General features: G+C 36.4%; 1 protein-coding gene across 8 annotated transcripts in view; it reads right to left on the bottom strand.

Moving 5' to 3' along the window:
* The window catches only part of LOC130154194 (neurabin-1-like), a 43,133-nt gene that overhangs the window by 2,227 nt on the left and 24,963 nt on the right, over nucleotides 1–15,943 (bottom strand). For 4 of the 8 annotated variants that reach the window (XM_056350049.1, XM_056350048.1, XM_056350047.1 and 1 more), the window contains 5 exons: nucleotides 13,294–13,381; nucleotides 12,125–12,196; nucleotides 11,392–11,587; nucleotides 5,790–5,906; nucleotides 533–721 (listed from right to left, as the gene is read on the bottom strand). In XM_056350049.1, coding sequence (XP_056206024.1) covers nucleotides 533–721; nucleotides 5,790–5,906; nucleotides 11,392–11,587; nucleotides 12,125–12,196; nucleotides 13,294–13,381 — 662 coding nt within the window. The remainder of the gene's footprint in view (nucleotides 1–532; nucleotides 722–5,789; nucleotides 5,907–11,391; nucleotides 11,588–12,124; nucleotides 12,197–13,293; nucleotides 13,382–15,943) is intronic. The other 4 variants (XM_056350051.1, XM_056350050.1, XM_056350052.1 and 1 more) reach the window with 3 other exon arrangements.

The following is a 15,943-nucleotide window of genomic DNA, read 5'->3' as shown; positions in this document are numbered from 1 at the left end:
TGAGAAAGAAAGACTCAGAAGTTTACGAGAACTCTAAAGGATCCATACCATAGAGGTTCCAGAGGTCAAATGGCAAGAAAAGGCTCAGAAGTAAAACCCAAAACATTTAGAAGGTCAAATAGGATTTTAGCCTTCCCATTCGAAGAGGGGATGTGGAAGAAACCGATTCTATAACATGATCCTGCAGTTCCATGCATCTGAATTGGCTGGACCTTATTTTGATATGACCTTAGGCTGAGATTGATGATAGACATATCAAGATCCTTTGAGGAATTATGTTTACTTTCATTTCCTCAAGATGCAAACAAGGAAGAAATACTTGGTATTTTTCTGATTAAAAATGACTGGTCTTTAATTGTGCAATCAGTTACTAAATTCTCATCTAACTGTACAGTCTCCAAGTGTTTCAGAAGCAAAACTCCATACCTTAAAAAGCCACGAAAACAGGAAAATAGACTTTGTACATTAAAAATATGTCTGAATAAGCAGTGACATTTATACACTTACAAATTACCCTGGGCTATTCACATACCTTTAACTTCTCACTGTCGAGCTGCATTAACTGCTGTCCATCTATGTTCATAGCTGTGAACTCTGCGATATACTGCTCCATGTTCATTCCCATTAACCAGTGGCACACTTGCTGGGTGGTCCATTCAGAAATAGGTCTGCTGTGCCATTGATTTTGCTTTCCTGTTGTTGTAAGTTCATCATCTAATGCCTAACCAATTGAGAAAAGTCACTGTAAGTAATGTTGAATTCCAGTTGCCAAATGAGTTTGATTAACAAAATGCATTTTTAAACATACTCTAGCCCCAAAAGAACTTAAGTTCTTGAAATCACAGTTTATAGTTACTTTGCCTAGGAGTTTCCTATAAACAAAAAGACACTACAACATTCAAAACAAAGTCAGAAATGGAGAACATAAATGGTTTTCTCTAAGAAATTCTATAGCAAAGCACTGGCTTAAATTTGATGTATCCTAACAATGAATTCCTCAGTTAGTTGGTTAAGGAAGCATAAAAGCTTGCAGCCTTTCACTGAGTGAAAATACACTTTGCCAGCTCACAGAGCTTTTTAAGTTCCCTGCTCCAATTTCACTTGGCTTCTGAGGGGAAAAAGGTACTGCTGTTTGTCCTGAAGCACTCTATTACTTCATCACAAAAGAAAAGCTACATAAAACAGAGCTCACTGTCTGTACAGAAGAAACTCTAGTGCAATACTTGAATCAGGAACGTCAGAGCTACCTGAAGTTTTATTAACTACCCAAAATGATCTCTCACTAGCTCATCATCGAGTACGGGCTGCATTAGACTTGCAGACTGCTCCACTAGGCAGCTTCCACTATGCAGACAGTACACCCACATTTTCCAGGGAGCCTTACACATGCCATTTGTAAACGGAAAATGTGGAAATAAGCATCCTTCTAGTGATTGATTTGAGACATGACCCTGTTAAGTTCCAGGTGTACAACTACAACTCCCAACTGCAGTGATCTCACAAAATCCAGCTCCCTTGATGGAAAATTTGGGAGAGTTGTTTGAATGTAACAAAACAATTCTGGCAATTGCAAGTGATAGTAAGCCCTGCCACACGATCCGACCATACAGTAAACTGGATCTGAAAGCACAACATGGAACATGTCTAAGGTGAAACAAATACAATTTTAAATTTCCAATATATCAGAGGACTACATGTAATTAGAGACAGTTTTGCTTTACCTGGTCTGTGAAACAAAGGGCAGTAGTTACATTAGGAGGTAGTGCAGATACATAGGAACAAGTTTGTAGAGCAGAACAGTTTGTGCTGAGGTACTAGAAGCATTTCAAAGGATTTTCATTTCCAAATAGCTCTAGTCTGGTCACACAGACTCAACAGCCACTAGCAGCTGGAATGCACCAGGAACACTGTTGGAGCAGATCTGATTTCATTTCCAAGATAAAGTAAGGCAAGTGGGGACAATCGGGAGATTTACTTCAACAATAAACTACTAATCCAAATTAAAATGCTAATATAGATGTATCAAGTGTGAACACATCCACTTTCCTGACATGCAAAAGAACAGCAATTTTCATAAAACAGCAGCACAGGGCTCTAGAAGTGGTTTTGCTTGGAGTGTTCTATACAGCATCTGTATCAAGACAACTGGGGCACAATGAGTTTTCTATCCAAGCTATCAAGCTTGAGATGCTTTGTTAAGGAAAGAAGATTCACTGCATAAATTATTAAAGGAAATTCAAAATGTTTGTTTATTTGAAATCATTTTAGACAACAGTACTCCTCAACCTAAAACTGTAATACAAAAAATATAGATAACTTTTTATTTTGTCTCATATTAGCAAGTGTTTATGAAAAATACACAAAAAAGGGGAAACACTATAAGTTTCAAATTTGACCTGTATCTCAGTCTAAATACTAACATAGATATTGCCACTTTTAATAGATTATCTGCTTTTATCCTTTAAGGGTGTGTGTGTATTTCTATCTACCTGTATCTCCTTCACACTGAGAAACATGTAAAATGTTTTATTCCAGTTGGAACACACTCACTAGTTTTATTTAATCTGTGCCAGCCATGAAAAACCTTTGCTTCTGTAATTTCAGAGTGTAAGTACTTGAAGAAAGTGTACTCCTGTCAAACTGAAGCCCAGATTCATTCATTTCTCCAGGGGAATGCAGTCCCCCAACCGAATCTCAGGGGCTCTCTCCACAAGTTCCTCCAAGCAGCACAGATTAGAGCAGCTAACAGACTGTCCCATGGAGGAGTCTTCCAGACTGAGCTACTAATTCCAATCTAGGTTTTCAGCATCATCAGTTGCTAACAAACTCCTCCTACTTCATTCAGTAAAGACACAACCCTAAAACAGAACAAGTTGTACCAAAACCTGAATCTGTGTTAGAACACTTAAGACATCATCTCACAGAAGTGAAAGTAAACAGGAAGATATTTAATCCTGTATAATTTGATTTTTTCACTACTGCAAAAGAGAAAAGCACATCTGTGACTATTTTTTCAGAAAATGAATAGGAAAGTGAAAAGTAGAGAGGAATAAGATGAAGAACACTGATTTTTGAGCAATGCTTATGAATCATTAAGTAACACCTCTACATCATTTTTCCCCCCAGTTGTTTACTGTCCTTCCAGAAGCAGAAGGTCTGTCCCAGACTTTTACATCACAGTTATAGTCCCCAAAGCAGCCGCCACACACACACTAGATCAGCTGTAAATTCAGAAAGCAGAACTAAAACTATAAGGTATGGAAGCACAAGAAAACCATGTGCTGCTGCGCAAAAATGCAGATGATTCAGAAGGCAAGTACAGAAATACTGAAAGCTCTAAAGATAAAAAATACAAACCCAAGTGCCATTATAGCATTTAAGAGATTAAAAACATTAGAAGGGTAGGAGGAATTATCAGCTAGCTTGCTGTAACTAGCTGGGTGCTAAACAACCTGACTCTCACCATGCAGTCACTTCTCCAAACTGCCTGTGAGTACCTGCACAGCAGAGGCAGATTCTGCAGTGCTGCTGTCATGTAGATTTCAAAGTATTTCCATCTCCTGTCTACTAACAATTCCAGGATTCGTTGGGCAGCATGCAGTAGCCCATTCCTCTGAAAGCAGGGGTTGTTATACTGGCTAGCATGATTCCTACTGGATATTTATGAAACCATCTGAACAACAATCACCAGGCATAAATTCTACTTGTGAAGGGCTTAAGTTAAGGATTCGAAATATCCAAAATTGTTCTAAAAGATCGGTTACTGATTTTTTCCTAAACCATGATGTATTGTACTACTAATTAAAGCCCCCCAAGAACAGAACTACCTATTTTTCTTCACACATACTGCTTTCCAAAAGAGAAACCAACTCAGAACTTATTTATCATTCTCAGAACAAACCCTGGTAATCAATATAATTACTGAAAAGGTACAAAACACCTTTTAACTGGTTTCAGCTGGAATAGTTAATCTTCTTCCTAGTAGCTGGAGCAGTGCTGTGTTTTGGATTTAGTATGAGAATGATGTTGGTAACACACTGATGTTTTAGTTGCTGCTAAGTAGTGCTTGCTCTAAGTCAAGGACTTTCATTTCCCCGTGCTCTGCCAGCGAGCAGGTGCACAGGGAGCTGGGAGGGAGCAGAGCCAGGGCAGCTCACCTGAACTAGCCAAAGGGATATTCCGCACCGTGGAGCATCATGCTCAGCAAGTAAACTGGGAGGGGTTGGCCAGGGCCGGCTGATCACTGCTCTCGGACTGGCTGGGCTTCGGTCAGCAGGTGGTGAGCAGCTCTATTATGCATCGCTTGTTTTTGGTGTGGTTGTTCCCCCCCACACACACACCCCTTTACCCCACCCCCTTTGGGTTTTACCCTGCTCTCCTTTTCATTAAAATTATTATTACTACTACTGTATTTTATTTTATTTCAATTATTAAATTGTTCTTATGTCAACCCATAAGTTTTACCTTTTTCCCTGATTTTCTTCCCCGCCCCACTGGGGGCTGGGGGGAGTGAGCGAGCAGCTGCGTGGTACTTAGTTGCTGGCTGGGATTAAACCATGACAATTGGTCATACACATAAGCAACATATGAACTAGAGACCACTAGAATCAGAATAATCTATAACAAAAAGAGGCTTAAATCATCACTTTATACATGCACAACTGTTTGAGTTTTAGAACCAGAAGTTTACTGAAAGTTGTAACACTGATCAAAGAACAATATTCAAGAAGCTCTTTAGCTTTGTTAATCTTACAATTGATAGTGCTTGAAAGTTTTAGGAACACATACTCCATTCATGAACCACTCCATTCAAAAAAAAGCAGGGAGCACATGCAATGATAGATATGAACTGAAGTTCCTCTGGTTTTCATTAATCTATGACTGTCATCTCTGATAAAAATCTGCAAGAAATTAATCCACTAGTGAAAACCTATGAACTAGTTATATGATTTTTGTAGCCCCTGATTTTTATGTTAAGTGATTTCATATTTATAACATTGTTTTTAAGACTGTTCTGACTTTCTACAAAAACTTCGCTGAAGCCTGGTCTAACATAGCTGACAACAAACCCCCCCACATTCATGAAACACCATTTAGTTTTTTTCTTCAGTCATTATAACCACCAGTTTGGCAAGTCCTCTAACTCATATCTGGAAGATGACTGTGTTCAGCTTTTAATGACGACTCCCAGTCTATACAGGATATATAATTTACAAAGACTCACATCAGTCAAACATCAAATGAGACTGTATGTCAGAATGTTACTGAAGTGTAGGCTTCAGGTTTCAGCTGTAGCCAAAGGAGTTAGTTCTCCAGGGGAATGAACACTGACTTCCAGGTAACTAGTTTCTACCCATATATCAGAACCACCGTATTCTGCCTTTTTTTTTTTCCTCTTTTGTTTGTTTTTATTTAGATGGAATTTTACGGTAAACCAAACCTGCACAGATGTGAAGGCAAGGTCAGAAATGCTGCAGTTTTCATTCACCCAGGAAGTTGCTTTAAAATTAGTGGAACAGAAAGGTGTCACATTTAAAATTAAAACCTGCAATTTGATCAGACAGAGTTAATTCCAATTTTAATAATATAACTAGGATCAGAACACAAAGGCTGATACACTGGTCTGTGTCCTTAGTTCAGTAACAGCTTACAATTCTTTACAGTGTTCTTCAGCATTCAAATATGGAAACAGCCATCTAGTTTCACATTACACAAATCTGTTTCTATTAAACATGCTGTAGTGTGAACAACAACATCAACAAGACACATATACACACTTTGAAACTCACCTCATTTGAAGAGAAGGTTAAAGTGTGTGAACGACCTGACAGATTTGGTTCTGTCACTAAACCTGAAAGTTCACAACTTGGCTTGCTATGGTATGTATCATCTATGACAATTCTACTCTGCAAACAAGTGGAAATAACGTTTTATTAACTCACTCCTTGGAAAAGCAGATCATAAGGTGACATTCTAGTAATTTTGATTTTTGGTAAAAAAAAAAATATACTATCAGTTATCTTTAGATCACATATACTCACTACATCAAGCATCTGACTTGTTTTTGTTAAACTTCTGAATTCAACAACACAGTAACAAATTTAAAGCAATATCCCCAATGAAAGCACCTTGTGTGGACTATCGGTCCATAACCTGAAACTGTGTTAAAGTACACAAGGAAATACAGGCAGTTACTTTTTCAGCAAGCATACCAAACTCGGGGAGAGGCAATTTAAGATTAATTTGGTGGAATTATTCATATGGACTTTGTATTCAACTGAAACCTACACAAACCTATCAATGTGCTCGAGAAGGTGTTGTTCTGCTAGCAACATAAAAATCAATTCTAATTGTTTATAGTCATTAGGATTCCCATGGCACAGAAGCGCCCCATAATTTACAAAGTTTCTGAAAACGAGAAATAGGTTTAGACTTCTTAGTTGCCCACTATTGAACCACTGTAGTTGACAGTGAAACAAATAGGCTCTTCCTTGACATACATTGAAAACTGGAACAGTGAGGAGCTTTTGGCAGCTTGCAGATCAGAGTTTAAATTAGTTAATGAACAGAGAATACAGAGCTTGCTTAAGGACAAACTTTCCCAAAACTCTAAATTCTGATTTAAGGTACTGTATTATATTGCTGTTCATTTTAACAGCTTTGATGAAGGTGGTGAAACACTGGCACAGGTTGCCCAAAGGGGTGGTATATTCGCCAACCCTGGAAACATCCAAGGTCAGGCTGGATGGGGCTCTGAGCAACCTGATCTAGCTGAGGATGTCCCTGCTCATTGCAGGGGGGTTGGACTAGATGGCCTTTAAAAGGTCCCTTCCAACCCAAACTATTCTATGACTCAATTTTGAGATGGCTGCATTTGAGGCACAGAATCATGTAATCTAAAAATTACTTTGATATGATGAGTACCACCTAGATTTAAATCTTTAAGATTTTAGATCTTTAAAAGAATTTTTATAATAAATGGATTGTATCAAGCTATGCAAAAATCTTCTTTAAAGTACCATAGCATAAAAACACTGTAACAAAGCTGACCATTTTAGAAGTTAAACAATTACTCAGATGTCTTTACAGAAAAAATGGTTTAACACTGTAAATACAGTAATTATGCAGTATGACAGCCTGAATGTTATTTTCAAAACAGAAAATTCTTCTAAAAGACTTTGGCAAATTGATTCTTTTAATAAATTACTATGACAAAGTAACAGTAAATTTCAGGTTAGATATATGACTACTGTAAGAACTATCATATTGAAAAAAAGTAAAATCTTCATAGTATTTACTGTTTACATTCAGTTATTATAGTCTGTGTTTAAAGGAAGCTTTTGGATCTGTATGCCTGCCTTAGCATCTAAAAGCAGCAGGATCTAGGTTCAAACTTATCCAGCAGCCAGTACTTGTACAACTCAGGCAGGTTACCTGAGCAGTCTCTGATTCAAGCTGAAGACTATGAAAAAACCCCAGATGCTACACCTGAAAACTTCACAGCAGGTTTGTAAGATAATCCTTCTAAAGAATACTAATGTATGCATTTCCCAGAATATTTTCTAGTTTCATCACCTGAATTTCCAACTCTGATCCAGACTTTTACATTATTTTTCTTTAGCAAGTAAAAAATAATTCTGCCAAAACCAAGCCTTCTAATCTTGCCTTTCTACAATTTCTCAGCATTACTCTGCTGCCCACAGAAGAGCAAGCAATTATTTAGCTTTATTTTCTCTGTTTCTCTCTAAGTGTCTAATCAACTAACTATACATTGTAAGGATGCCATACCATACCCCTATATGCATGAATAACCCAAGATCCTAAATTAGCTGATGTTAAAAGACATTTTTCTTCAGTAACTTATGCTCCTATAAGAGAACTATGTTTTTGCAGTTGTCTTCATTGAGCACTTCTGTATTTGTGTTCTGATTTCAGTTTAACCTGAACTCTAAATTTTCTAGATTATTCTGGTTTTGTTTTGGGGGCAGATACTTGACCTTTGCACTCCCCCTTTGACCCTAAATTACTGATACACATTTCCAGTATTAAAAAAAACAAATAAGAAAAAAGAAAAACACACCAAGAAAAAGAACAAAACCAACTACCAAATACCACCACAATCCAACAAACAAAAAAACCCCAAACCACAACTTGAGTTTTCCTGCTACCTTTCCATGGAGTGTGGTACTGTATATGACAGGAAATGGTGTTCTATTTAGCATGTAGATTATTTTATTAATTACATTATATTTTACAGACTTCTTCAGTCTTTTAGATGTAAAAGTATTACCAGAAACAACAGAACACTTTGTCCATCAACCTATTCTCAAATTCATTTCAACTCAAACTGAAAATTTATTTAGGAGCTCTTATTTTAGCCACCCCTGGGTTCACTCTTCCTATCTTTGCAGAGCAATTGAGAACAATTCAGAAACAAAACTGTCAAAAACCAAAACAAAATGCCAAAACCCCCAAAAACCCAAAAACAAAGACAGGATGATACTGCAGCAAAATATTTAATGAGACTTTAAAAAAAAATACGAAGAACACATAGCCAGAAGTAAAGCATCTCAGCACCAGTTGTAATGTTTTCTCCTCCCCCTGCTACCATTTGTTTTAAAGAGGTAATTTTCTTTTAAGGGTTTAGAGCCAGTTGCAAAGATTTTTGATTCTTAAAGAGCACAGAATTTAGATAGAAATGGTTTTATAGGTATGCTTCCTACAGCTTAAGGTACTAGGATATAAAGAGTTTACACCAGTGTTGTTCCTTGCAACGAAAATAAAACAGTGCATACAAACTTACAGAAGCTAAATAACACTCTGGAAAAATAATGACTGTGAACAGCATGTATGTGTTTCTATTGTATCAGAGAATGGGACTAAATTAAGGGGCAGATTATGTAAAGGGACTAATTTAAGAACTGCAATTTGGTAATCTCGTAAGGCTAAACAGTCTGCAAACACTTGGATCACAGGATTTGATTTCTTGTGTTTCTAGTTTTCACAAGCAACAGCAAGTTGATTCGTTACTTTGCCAAATTGTAAGTTTAAGACTAACTTCAGTTTTAAGAAAACAAAATCCTTCCAGGTCAGTAATTTTAAGAGGCAAATTCTGCATAAACAGAAAACAGTTAAAATATAATTACAATCCTTACACCATCCATACTAAAAACACAACTACAGAAATTATACACAATGTGAAAGACTCAGTACAACAGAGACTCTTATGTGACAAAGATTTTTAAGGTTCCTACTTTTACTTGCTCTTCAAGAAGGGCTTTCACCTGATCATATGGGATACGACTAACATAAAACCAAAAAACTGTCATGTTACATCTTTATAGAAGACCCTGACCCCAAAGTTGCAAAGTAAAACCAGCCTGACTTCAGAGAGGCTGAGCATGATTTTGGGATCAATTAATATATAAGAATCTGTTCTTTAACAGGGTCAGCTTTCTACCATTTCACAAAGCAGAAATATAGCTGAAGACTTGTATATTCTTCCAGCTGCTGGTTTGCAACTGGCACTAAGGAAAAGAACAGCAAGCAGCAATTACATACTGGAGCATGAGAAGGAAACAAAAACAGTAGGCAGGAAACCAGCAGGAAGGTTAAAGTGATAATCAACTTCAATAAAGTATACAACAATGAGAAGAAAAAGCTATTATTTCAGGGCAATGTGGAAAGGAAGAGAACACCTGATCTGCTAAGATCTATACCTTTTTGATTGCCAAAAGAAGTGTCTATGTAAGCACATTAAGGGGTGCTTCAGCATATTATGGGTCCTTATAGTAGTAATGCAGCAGTGGGACTTCTACTACACTCAGAAAAATTATTTGAGACAGAAAGGAGGAATGAATGGGTTCTTCTGAACCAATGACTTTTGAAAGCTAAACCACTGAATGTTTATCTATACAGAAAACACGTCTAGATAGTTTTGCTACAGCCTATGCACTCCTATTTAATAAAAAAAATGTATCAAAGTGTATGCATATCCCCTTCAACATGGATCTTGCAGTTCCAACATCCTCAGGTTATTTACAGAAACATCTTTTGGGCACTGCATGCTTCAACAGAAGTAAACAGTGCAGAAGCTGTAAATACATGAGACTAACACATACTGGACATTACTCTGTGAAGTGTTGCTCTACTTCAGAGATTAAAAAGTTCCTACTCAAATTCCTGTGTTAATAGTAGGGTATTTTATGGTTCTAAAACCACTTTCTGTATTTTTTATGACCTATGTATGCAAACAGCTTATTCCTGTCACAGGGACACTAAGAAAACAGAAGGTAGTTGTAAAAAAAATAAAAATATTATAACAGCATTTTAGTGCAATCAGCATCTAGAAACATGGAAAGCCAACTTGTTTTCTGTAATCTATGCAAGATGACAGTGACTTCATGGACTACTACCCAGCGAGTTTCTCTCCTTGATTCGTAACTCATTTCTAATAACATAGAGGAAAAGGTAAAAGTGAAAGGGTATTTTAGACAACTAAAGTGAAAAGAAGTATGAAACTCAAGAACAATCAAACTTAAGAGGTTACTCAAATAGCTACAACTTTGAATCTGACAAAATCCAAAGGAAATAAAAAAATTAAGGTAAGTTAATAAGATTGTTAATAACAGTCTTACATTGAAATAGATTTTAACAAAATATTTAGACAGCACTCACATTAAGCTTCGTACTTTTTATAGCCATTTCTTTCAAATAGTTTGAACTGTAAAGATAGTAATTTTATTGTTATAGACCGAACTGTGTAGCCTTACTCTTAAGATCTAGTTAAAAGGCTTTAAATTATTAGAATATTATCAGTTACTCGGAAGCAGTTTCCTAGAAGAGAGTGTGTTCTACAGATGTGTCTCTTGGCTTTCAATATTAAATTCATTAATGAAAACCAGGATGCTATCTTCATCCACCTCTCTGGTACTGAACCCCTACATACCAGTATGGTAAGAACTAGTTGGCCAGCTGCCTGGGGAGCTGACCTCTATTTATGTACTCCTTCCTCCAAGTGTGAGACTGTATTAGACAGGGAAACAGATCTGCCTTTTACTGTTTTTACTTTTTACTTTTTTTACTGTCCTAAGGCTGGCGTTACTTTCAGCATTATAAACCCGTGAAAAAACATACCCTGTGATTGTTCCTTAGATTCTACTCTAGCCTGCATAGCCTCCACTGATACTTCAACTGAACAGGAGGGAACGGGAACACTCACACAGTTTCTACTTGTGAGGGCTGTGAAGCGTCAAACTTCTGCAGCAACATTTGTAAGAGGCAATGTGGTCAAGGACTAAGTGATCAAGCTTCCATATACTAAGTACTGATGTTTTTACTTTATCAAGATGCAATGCTTGAATATTCAGAGCACAAATTAATCATCTTTACCTTGCTTCTGTTCTTCTCTTGACCATGTTCACCACTGTCCTGCCCGCTCTGAGTAATATGCAGGCTGCTGCTAGAAATCTGAGGCTCTTTGTGGCTGTCTCCAAACCAAGAGAAAGGCATACAAGTAGGAACAGGGGAATCTGAATCTGATGCAGATAGATTGTTGCCAGAGTCATCCAACAGTTCTCGGGAACCTCTGAAATAAGTAGGTTAAATTGTTTTTAAACAACAGCAAAACCACCCACCTCACCCCGCAAACCAACAAACTCAAAACACACACCACTCATTTTTACCCATTTCACAGCAAAATATTTAAAATGTAAACTGATACTTGCCTTTAAGTATCCATGCAAAATAATCTGAGTTATTGAATAACTCAAATTTAAGAGCTTTTGCAGTATTTCGCCGAACAATTTAATAATTTCAAATAATTTGCTAATTTACTCAACATTCCTAAGCAAAATACAGGTTTTATATTTAAGATAGGGTACAATGTGTTAATTTTATGAGCCACTTTAAAACGTAATCCTGCTTTACTGTTTCCTCTATACTATTCTATTCTTATTTCATGAGATTAGAAGCTCATCTCCACATCATTATATTAAACATCACAGAATTTTGCCACTGTTATACTTGAATGTACTTTAAGGTCAAATAGTAATGATAGTTTTAAAGAACCTGTTAAAAATTTTAGGAATGCAGCATGTACATATTAAACAAACAAAACAACTACCTGCTATCCAGAGAACCTCTTAGATTTTCTTTTTCTTGTTTCTTGCCCTTGCCTCCAGATTTCCGTAATCCACTGAAATGAAAACACAGTTTTCATAAAGCATTTGTTTACACAGTGCAACTTTTTTTTTATTCAGCATGCTAGTGTTTACATTGATTTTAACAGTTACAAAAAGCCACATTTATGTTGTTAGAGCAAGATTTTGCAGATTATGCATGCAATTAAAGAAGTACTGTCATTCATATTTTATTAAAGAACCATGACAGAATTATGAAAGTAGCTTTCAAAGACCACATGTAATCAAAATAAACAGAAAATGCCCAAAGAAACTTAGCATATAGTGTACAACCAAGAGGAAGAACAGAGTTTTACTACTATATAGCTGTCCATATGCAATGCAGAGTGACTTGAACTAAGTCACTACCTACATTCTTTGTGTGTGAAATAAGTTATCATTTTTACATTACGTATTATGATTTATTTGTTGCAGTACCAATCTGAGTCTTTGATGTTGGCTTGCTTCAACAAGTTTTACACGTAGCTCCAAAGGAGCAAGGCTTATTGCAAAATGTAGCAACTCTTCTCTGAAATCTCCAGAGTTCAGGTGCCACACTTCATTTCCAGACAATATGCAGCTTGCACTTTTTTTTTTACCCCTGCTTGCAATCTCGTCTTTTAAATGAAATTCAGAAATCCATTAGTCACTGCTGCCTGCCTACAAGGAACAGTTCAGTAAGCAGCTACTATAGCCAAACCTTCTGTAACGACACCTCTACTGTAGAAGAAATTAAGGCAAGACAGGTATCTATTTTAGACTATAACAACAGCAGGACATAACATTAGAGCCTAGGCTCCAACAATATTTTGGCATAAAACTACTTACAGATTTGCAATGTAATTCATAGAGAAAATGTGTGTTCAGATAAAAACTGAAGAACCCCAAGAAATTCTTTGAGGGGAAGAAAAGCCCAGAAAAATAAAATCGAGATGTGGTAGAAACATGAATAAAACATTACAAATGCAAGATGAAAAAGACTCTGCCCCATAGTGTTGCTATGAAGTAGCATTACTGATTTCCTCAACATTTTTTTGTTTATAGAGAACATTATATTCTCCAAAAGTAACACTGAAAATTATTTCTTTCCAAATAAACACGAGTAAACGCTTACCCAAAATCTGGAAATCTCCTTTTGGACTTCCCTGATGACGTTCCTTCATTTGTTTCTACAGTCCTGTCTTCATTTTTCTTTTCTTCTGCTTTTCACAGAGGGATGAAAAATAAAAATGTTATTCTAAAAATACTTGCAAGTTTCAAGTACTTATGATGACGTTTGTAAGTAAATAAGATACTAAACCCTCAGTAACAGTGTTAAAATTCACATTCACACATGCAGATACCAGCTGAAAATACTACAGTAGTATCAGCTTAAGTTACTCTCTATGGCATCTTCCCATCATTCTGGCTGTGCCGTGCCATTGAGAAATGGCAACACATAAGCAACAGTTGCTTATGACTGCTCAAATATACTGCTTTTGATAACCAGGAATTCTATACTGTCTACAGAAAGCTAAAGCTTACCACAGTATTTTGCTTTAGGGAAATACAACCAAAGGATAGTTTAAGACAGCTTTAGAAAAAAGTACCTCTTTCTACCTTTCTTTTGCAAAGTGTCAACTTCAAAATACATTAACTAGATAACTAGTATAAGATGCATGAATGAAACTCAGTTTTAAAGCAACAGTTAAATACAGCATTTAATCGTTCTTTATTATGCTTGAAGAAAGATGCTCCTTTTGCGTTTTTTCTGGTTCAGTAGCTAGTCCAGGCTACCTACGTGGAACACAAGCTACGTACGCAAGCTGCTAGCTCCAGAGAGTGCACCTAACCAACATGATAGCCAGTACCTGGAGAGCAGACAGATCCTAACAAGCTGAGTTTCTTGGGAACAGTGTATCAACTGTGACTATTCTAAAGAAATAATTGCGACTCTGAAGCTCCTCCAAGACTGTTGTATTTTCAAAATAGGATTACAATGTGCTAGGATCCTACTTTTCACCGGAGGAAGTATGTTCAATGCAAACTGCTCAGTTAAGTGAAATTAAGTGACAGACTTAAGCATCACACTACCTCTTCCTAATGGATTGTGACAGATTACTGCAACTCCTGAATGTAATTCCTTTTAAATTCTCAGGCTACTAGATTTTTTTTTTAATAATTGAAATACTTTTCGTATTGCAAATCGGGTGTTTCACAGCTAAGCTGCCTATGAAAGAGACGCAGCCTGATTTTTGTGAGACAAAGCAGGTTTTAAGCTCTGCCTTCAAGACAACTCCTGACATGAACTTATGTACACAGATGCCTTCAAGGATGGTAAAACCCAGAAATCACGTTTACTATGCAAAACTCAGGACAACTCCCCACCACCCACATCAGCTAATAATCCTTCCTGAAACATATAATGGTTATCTCTGTTATCTAATTAGTTAACCACTCTTTCTAAACATGTAACATCCAATAAATTATAACTACCAGCCAAACAGGTTATTTTTCCTGTCAGCTTAAGCATAAACCCAGAAGAATTAATATTGACATTTGTTTCCACCTTTCTCTCCAGAGGTAATATTTTAAGAAAAGAGGTAATTCCTAAAACACAGTACAATAGGTTAAATCACAGACTGATACGAGTGGATGGAAAGGTAATAGAAAGGATTATTTCAGTGGAATAACAGGTAGACATTTCGATACAGTTAGAAAGCAACAATCTAGCAGAAAGTAGCACTTAGTGTCATTCTGCATACAAAGCGCAAGCTTTCAATACTAATCCTCATTTTTGATGTACTGCATTAATTAGCTCTTTCAGTGATTGCCAGTTCTAAGAAAATGTTCGCAATGCTTCAACCACCACAAAAAAATTGTAGAAAAGAAAGCATTATCACTTGTATATTAGGTACTTGTTTTGATAAGATTTTTTAAAACAAACAAATAGAATCAGAACAGTATATAACGGCTTCTGTTTTCAGGGTATTGAAAGAAAGGTTTTGTCCAGGCTGTACAGAAAAGACAGCAAGTATAATCTGCCTTTATATATTGTGCTAGGTGACTAAAGGAATTACAAAGCATTTGAAATATTTTATATGATCCCTTTTCTGTTATTCGTAAGAAAAAAAGCCAAATATTTTAGCAAATAATGATTAGTAGTGACTAGGCTGATTATAAAACCTTTAACCTTTTCTTAGTGAGAAATACCCTAAGCCTAATAAATAATGCAGTAATTCCCATAACATTCAGAATCTGTATCTTGTTTGAACACCTGGATAAGTTCTGGCAGCTCAAAGCCAACAATGAATTATTCTGCGAATCAGGAAATCAGTGAAACTTACTCTCCGATACATTGCTACATATGAGGCTAGTGTTTTACAGAAATGTGTTAGGACCTTTGCTGATTATCCACAGTCAATGACTCAGCTCCCCTCTAGCTTGTGTCAAGGCAACCATTCAGACTGATTTACAGGTCTGAGCTTTTACCAAACTGACTTGGACCGATTCCTTCCCACAACTGCTTAATTGAAACAGCATTTATTCTGCAGGCACCTTTTAGATTCTTGGCACTATAAATTAATTTAGAAATGTTGAGATTTTGTAGAAATTTGAGAACTAGCTTGTTGCAAAGGAAGGAATTAAAAGATAGGTAAGTATTTCTAGAACATACTACTGTTGTACCAAAATCTTTCAGTAAGTAAAAATAGAATACAATGAACTTGCATACTTTTTTTAAGAGTTAACAAGTGGTTTTAGAACAGGAAACTAGTTTGTAGTCA

Source organism: Falco biarmicus, chromosome 8 (assembly GCF_023638135.1).
Source record: "Falco biarmicus isolate bFalBia1 chromosome 8, bFalBia1.pri, whole genome shotgun sequence".
NCBI classification, from domain to species: Eukaryota; Metazoa; Chordata; class Aves; order Falconiformes; family Falconidae; genus Falco; species Falco biarmicus.
Note: the sequence above shows the minus strand (reverse complement) of the source record. Positions and strands in the feature narration are given on the sequence as shown.